The sequence below is a fragment of the Temnothorax curvispinosus genome, unplaced genomic scaffold (genome assembly GCF_003070985.1).
Source record: "Temnothorax curvispinosus isolate PA1 unplaced genomic scaffold, ASM307098v1 QBEX01008724.1, whole genome shotgun sequence".
Taxonomy (NCBI): domain Eukaryota; kingdom Metazoa; phylum Arthropoda; class Insecta; order Hymenoptera; family Formicidae; genus Temnothorax; species Temnothorax curvispinosus.
In genome coordinates this window covers 9,647-15,844 of record NW_020218504.1, presented here as the reverse complement: position 1 = coordinate 15,844, position 6,198 = coordinate 9,647, and the positions used below count along the sequence as shown (strand labels likewise).

Genomic DNA, 6,198 nt, shown 5'->3' with positions numbered 1-6,198 from the left:
CGAGGATCTATTACATTACATCGTTTTCGTATTATTGTATAAAATATAGTATCAGCTCAGTATGTTCTGCGAAAATCGAGAGATTGATTTTGGAATATACTTTTTATGTATCTCTCCTCCAAGGGTCTTCTAATCTGTAGATTTTCTGGAACACGGCACTCTCGACCGAGGGAATCGAATGGTCTGTGTGCTTTGTCGTTAGTTTCGAGCCGATTTCTTTCAATAATGCCGGGCCCCCCTTCGCCCTACGTAAAGACCTTATTACCGATTCTGAGTTTGCTGAGGATTACGTATCCTCGTGAGCCTCCATCGATCTCGAGATAAACGAGCCGCGAGAATATGAAAAGTAGGAGAAATGTCAGCGATCCTGACGTATACACGAGCGTACATACGTGGCGAAGAGACGGTGTGCGTACACGCATAGAGTGGGTGAGACAAGACAGTCGAAGAGGTGGGGGGAGGGACGGGGGAGTGGAAGAATCGCACGTGCGGCTTTCGTCCACGTGCAGCAAATTGGTCGAACGCGACGCGAGCTCGATTATTCGAAGACGAGTCCTCTTCGCGACAAGATGAAATTTTCTGAGAGGTATCCCCGACAAAGGATGGGGTACGGTGATATTTTTGACAGAGTGATATATATTTTATTCCTCTCTTACTTTTTATCAACACCTTTGTGACAGTGATTATTGCAATGATTATTTCGACGTTATCGATGTGCTAAAGGCGGTATCAATGGTTGAATCCCTTCGAAACTAGACTTTTATTCACTTTCTTGTAGGCATTTTCAGTGACACAATTCAAGCTACTTACATAATTTTTGATTTGATAAGTCGCTCGATTTTACGGATAAAGAGACGGAAAAGTTTCTAGAATTTACTTTCCACGATATCCTACTACATTTAAAGATCACTTACTTTTCGTATTACGTCTGTATGATGTACTTCTGTCTAATTGTGATTGCGTTTTTGTTACAGGCCTGGCCCGTGTGAATTGCAAGACCCGTTGTGGGTCAAAATGAGTGCGATTACTGGCGGCATTACCAAGAAAAGAAAGAAATCAGATGCGAAGCCTCAGTCGCAGATGTGAGTATCAATCTCCTGTTTTTTTGTCCCTTCTCGCGGTACAGACTCGGATCAGTAATCTGGATGGTTATACAATTGGTGATAAATATTCGCGTTTCACACCGCATATTTGATGCCAAATGCGGCTAAACGTGAATAAAGATGATATTATTCTGTATTAGCGTTATTCAGTTCAATTATTCACAAATGCTATTAAAAAAAAAAAAGACAAAACGGTTATATTAAACGGATGACAAATATATGCAGCATAAAATTCTTTCCTTATTATATTTTTGTATTATTTACTTATTAGCTCGCTCTTTTATTATATGTAATATGATTTTAATGATTTTAATGTTACAATAATTACGATGGTTGCGGTATTATATAACAAAATGACGAAAGCATATATCGAAACTCGTACTTTAGAATCAGTTATTTTAATTAATTTGAAAATAAATAATTTACTTTTTTATTAATGGAAACAAGGATTAAGTGGTGGATATCAGTGTTTGAGTTTTTTTTTACGAAAGATTAACGTTATTTATTCGAATAATCGACAAATACCGTCAACATTTTTTAATTGTTTTAAAAATTACGGAAATTAATTTAGTTTAATATCAATAAAATATTTTTTAGCAAAACAAAGTTTATTGCTAATAACTTATGTATAGCAATATTTCGAAATAATATGAAAACAGAAAGAGAGAAGCAAGTAGTAAAAGGGAAGGGAAAAGTAAAAAACTGCTTTGACAGGTTCGCGAAACATGAATTTGACGAAGCACGAAACGCGACAACTCTGGATTCGAATTAATTAACCCTGGACTAATTTCTCGTCGAATTTTTATTAATGGGCGGGGTGTTTAAAATATCAAATGGAGCATGTAATTTTGAAGTTTGGAAATCCATGATTTAAGCGCTCGGTAATGCGTAATACCACGCCATAATCCATTGCCATCCAATTTACTAAAGAGCTTATCGTTCCGATCGAATTATTAATGGTAAATACAAACGCGCGAGCGCGCGCGTGCGAGTTTTTGAGCGTCCACTACTGATTGAACGGGCTTTAATGTGAAAGGAATGTTTGCATGGTCAATGTCGCGCACGAATGAAATTTTAATAAATTGTTGCATAAATTTCACCTTTATTTGTGTTTACACGTGATACGGAAAATTTAGCCACTGTTTGTAATATATTACAACTGTTATAGAAACAATGGCTACATTTTCCGTATCATGTGTAAACACAAATAAAGAGAGGCTCCACAAGTATATACCAGCTTCGCTCTTGTGAAAGCGTCGATCATCAGGGTAATGAGTAATATTGTTGCCGAATTTGTTTATATATATTTTAGTCGAGCGCGCACGAGACAGCGCGTTCGCCCATAAGCGGTTAATTAGTATGGTGCCATCTTGGTAGGGGCATGCACGCGGTCACTACAGGACCTCTCTGCCTGTGCTGTACTAATAGCACGATATCCCACGGACACTCAATTCCGGCTTCGTTCCGATGTGTGAGTGCGTGTGAGCGAACGCATGGGCGCGAATGCGTGCCTTGTATTACGCGTGCTCGTGTGCGTGTGCGCTTGTGCGTGAGCGTATAAACGCGCACAGGTGCACGGGCGAGTGTGCCGGCTTCCTACCGTGATGGTTGTTGCCGTGCAATGTGGGTAGCTGCCGAATGTGATAGCGTAATGGGCCTGAATGGCCCCTCAACGTTTGTAAGTTTCACGCAGGGCTGCATGCTTTCGAGAACCACGCTCTTAGCGCTCTGTGCGTGCTCTGTCCTTGTTCAACTTTCCGTAAGTACAAACAGAGAGAGAACGACATTTTAGCGTTAAGAGCGTGGTTGTCGAACGCAGTCTAGTTGATACGATATTACTACTCCTCCCCGGTGGAGTGCTTCTTTTTGCACGTTTTTATCACGTTGGCTGAACGTTGGATCACGTCGTATCACGTCGTATTACATCGTATCACGTCTTTTGCGCGTTCTTATCACGTCGGGTAGTCACCAGTTTGGGGTTCGTGTCGTCGATCGCGTGATGATGATGATAAAGATGGTGATGGTGAAGAGGAGTGTATGGTTGGATGCTGTACTATGTATGTGGAGGATGTATCCTCAAAAATACCATGCCACTCTCTGCGAGTCGCGATGGTGAGACTCAGATCCACAAGTATATGTCCGCTCCACTCTTGTCATCCGATAAAATCGTCGATGACAGCGTCGATTGGGGCTATTGTAATATATTAGTATAATAAGCTATTGTATTGTTTAATTAATTTTACCTTATTAGTATTGATAATCAAATGTTGGCGGTGATTATTCGCATCTTTTTGCATTCGTAAAAATTAATGGATCAGAAAAAGACATTGAATGTGAAATAATTGCATAAAATAGTATGTTTAAATTTAAAACTTGTTTTTTGAAATAATGTTATCATATATTAAAATGTCAAAAAGTTATTAGATCTGATACATTTAGATTTCGTTTTAATCTAAAAATTGATATGCACTTGGGTGTAAATACTAGAATAACAATCTGAGAAAAATTTTTTCACTTTTCTAGGTAATATCATCTTCTTATGCCAATACCATGAATGTGCGATTCGATAAATTTTAGAAATTCTTAATTTCAGATAATTCTTGCAGATATCAGTTTTTACTCCAGACTTAAATTTAACTATAAAATAATTTTTGATTGCCCCTCCTCTCTTTTGGTTGTAAAAGCAGTTTTGGTGTAAGTACATACACTCATGGATTTGGCATAAGAAGTACGATATATTATTACAAACAAAGAAAGTAGCAGAAAGTGATCTGTATAAAATTAACACTACATTTTTAGAATTTTATTTTAATTGATAAGATTTAGAATTCTTTGAAAAATATTATATTCTTTATATTATGGGATATCGTTATACGGTAATGTTAAGGTAACGAGTTTTTGATATTTTTAATGTAAAAGAATAAATTTGCTGAAGTTATACATCGTTTTCACTCTCGATTTTAATTCTACGGCTGATTTTGTTCGTTTTGTCGCGAGCACATAGCAGGATAGTAACTGGCAAGACAGTATTAAAATTGCAGAGTGGCATTACAGCAAAGCGAGAGTCCACTGCTGGACCGACGTGACGTCACGCAAGGTCAACTGACCGTTTCAATGGGACAAAAAGAATTGGTTCAGCATTCAAAGAAGAAATTTTTTTTTTATAAGTTGTCAAATCTTTTCGCAGGATTTTTTTTCTCTTATTAATGCTCTACAGCATTTTGTTACATGCGTAGCGTGTAGAATTTTCAGATCTACAATTTTAATAACGGACTCTTTGACTAATTAGGATTAATGCCTTCTCGAGTTAAAATGCTTACATCAGCTAATTAATCAAATTTTTTGGGAGTGATTTAAATTCGAGCCTTGTTTTTACTGAATTTTAATTTGCTTTTATTTAAATATATCGGGACATGTTCAGAATTTAAAAGATTGCAACTCCCTCGAAGTTTTTTCGAGGAAGTCGCAACTTGAAATCAGGAATCTGTTATTAAAACTGTGCAAAAACATAAAACGCGAGTATGGCAAACTGTGCCGATTATACAGAAGAACTCGATACTTTTCTTATCACGAACAAGAACATTTTTTGGTCTGATAAAACCGAAGAAAATTGCATAGAAGCAATTGCGATATATTTAGACGTTTATTGTTTTTACTATAATTAATAAATGTAATTGCTTTTATTTTAAGAAAATCTATTCTTTTAAGAAAAATATTTTTATTTTGCTTTATCAACTAGAAAACTTATTAATTAATTAAAAAACAACTTTTATAGAAAAAGGACTCTACAAAATAATAACAAAGAAATTAATGGCACTTTATTCTTTATGTATTTTTCGGGTAGCAAATGTTTTAGAGTTTTAAACAACTTTTTAACATTTATATTTATGCACAAATCTTTAAAAATTATGTCATATTTTAAACTCGGAATATTTTACATCGACTACATATTTTAGAAAATATTTTAATATTTAAAAACTTGTTGTGCAATGAATTGTAAAATAAATATATAAAATAACAGTAAAAAATAGCAGTTTTTAATTTGAAAATTGTTTATATATTTGTAAATAGGATACACAAGTAATTTTTGAAGCGACTCAGTCATCACTAGCCAAGAGTTTTATCTAATCTAGAAACTTAATTCTTCAGTAACTTAATTCTAAATTATCTTCAGTAACTTAATTCTATTATCTTCAGTAACTTAAATTCTGATATCTTAATTATTTATGCCATTATATAATTTCGATAATTGCTAGTAATTTTGTTATTTTACATTGAAGCTGGTATTTTAAAACTAGATTTAAAGCGCAATCCTTTTAGAATAGAAAGTGCTTTAATTCTGTGCGTTTCGATTGCTTACAGTAACAAGTGCCTTAACGAAAAAAGACGACGGACCCAAGAGAACTTGTATATCGATGAGCTTGCCGAGCTGATTTCCGCCACGGACATGAGCTCTGGCAAGACTGACAAATGCCAGATCCTTCAGAGAACCGTCGATCAGGTAAGAAGACAGATTTCTTTTGCCTCCCTTACGAATATGATTGATAACAGCCATGTCGTTGGAACATATCGTCGATATATTTATCGTCAGTATCGTCTTTTCCTCCTTGGAAATAAGACGCGGATATCGCCCATATCAGTTTGAGTGGCAAGATTAGGAGATCAGGCGCCATAGAATTACATAGATTACGATATTCAACAAAACACCTAATCAAATACCCAAAACAAGATAGACGTTATAACACTTTAATACCTATACAAGAAATTATTTTATATCATATTAATGTAATTTAATTTCTTAAATAACTTTAGTGAAAATTAACACTTTTCAAATTGCAAATATAAAAAAAATTTATAACGATAAAAATTCTGTGGTCTTACGATAATAATACGACGAAAGGGATTTAAATTCTAGGATTAAATCGCTAATGAAATGGTACAAAATGCTGTTTAAAACACTCACGTTCACTTCACGAAATTATATACATTTTTATCGTTCCCTCGGTCCATAAAATTAAAGATAACTGCTCGATGTTAAGACAAAATGGCGATTTTATGATCGTCGAAGGACACTTTGTAAAGACTCTCTTACTTG

At 35.2% G+C, this 6,198-nt stretch overlaps 1 protein-coding gene across 1 annotated transcript; it reads left to right on the top strand.

Annotated features, from left to right (window-relative positions):
• Positions 1-979: 979 nt before the first annotated feature.
• Positions 980-5,661, top strand: LOC112458147 (nuclear receptor coactivator 3-like; the record flags this gene model as incomplete). The annotated part of the gene is made up of 2 exons (XM_025021591.1): positions 980-1,082; positions 5,466-5,661. Coding segments are annotated over exons 1-2 (264 nt in total), but the record flags the coding sequence as incomplete, so codon positions are not given.
• Positions 5,662-6,198: the final 537 nt, after the last annotated feature.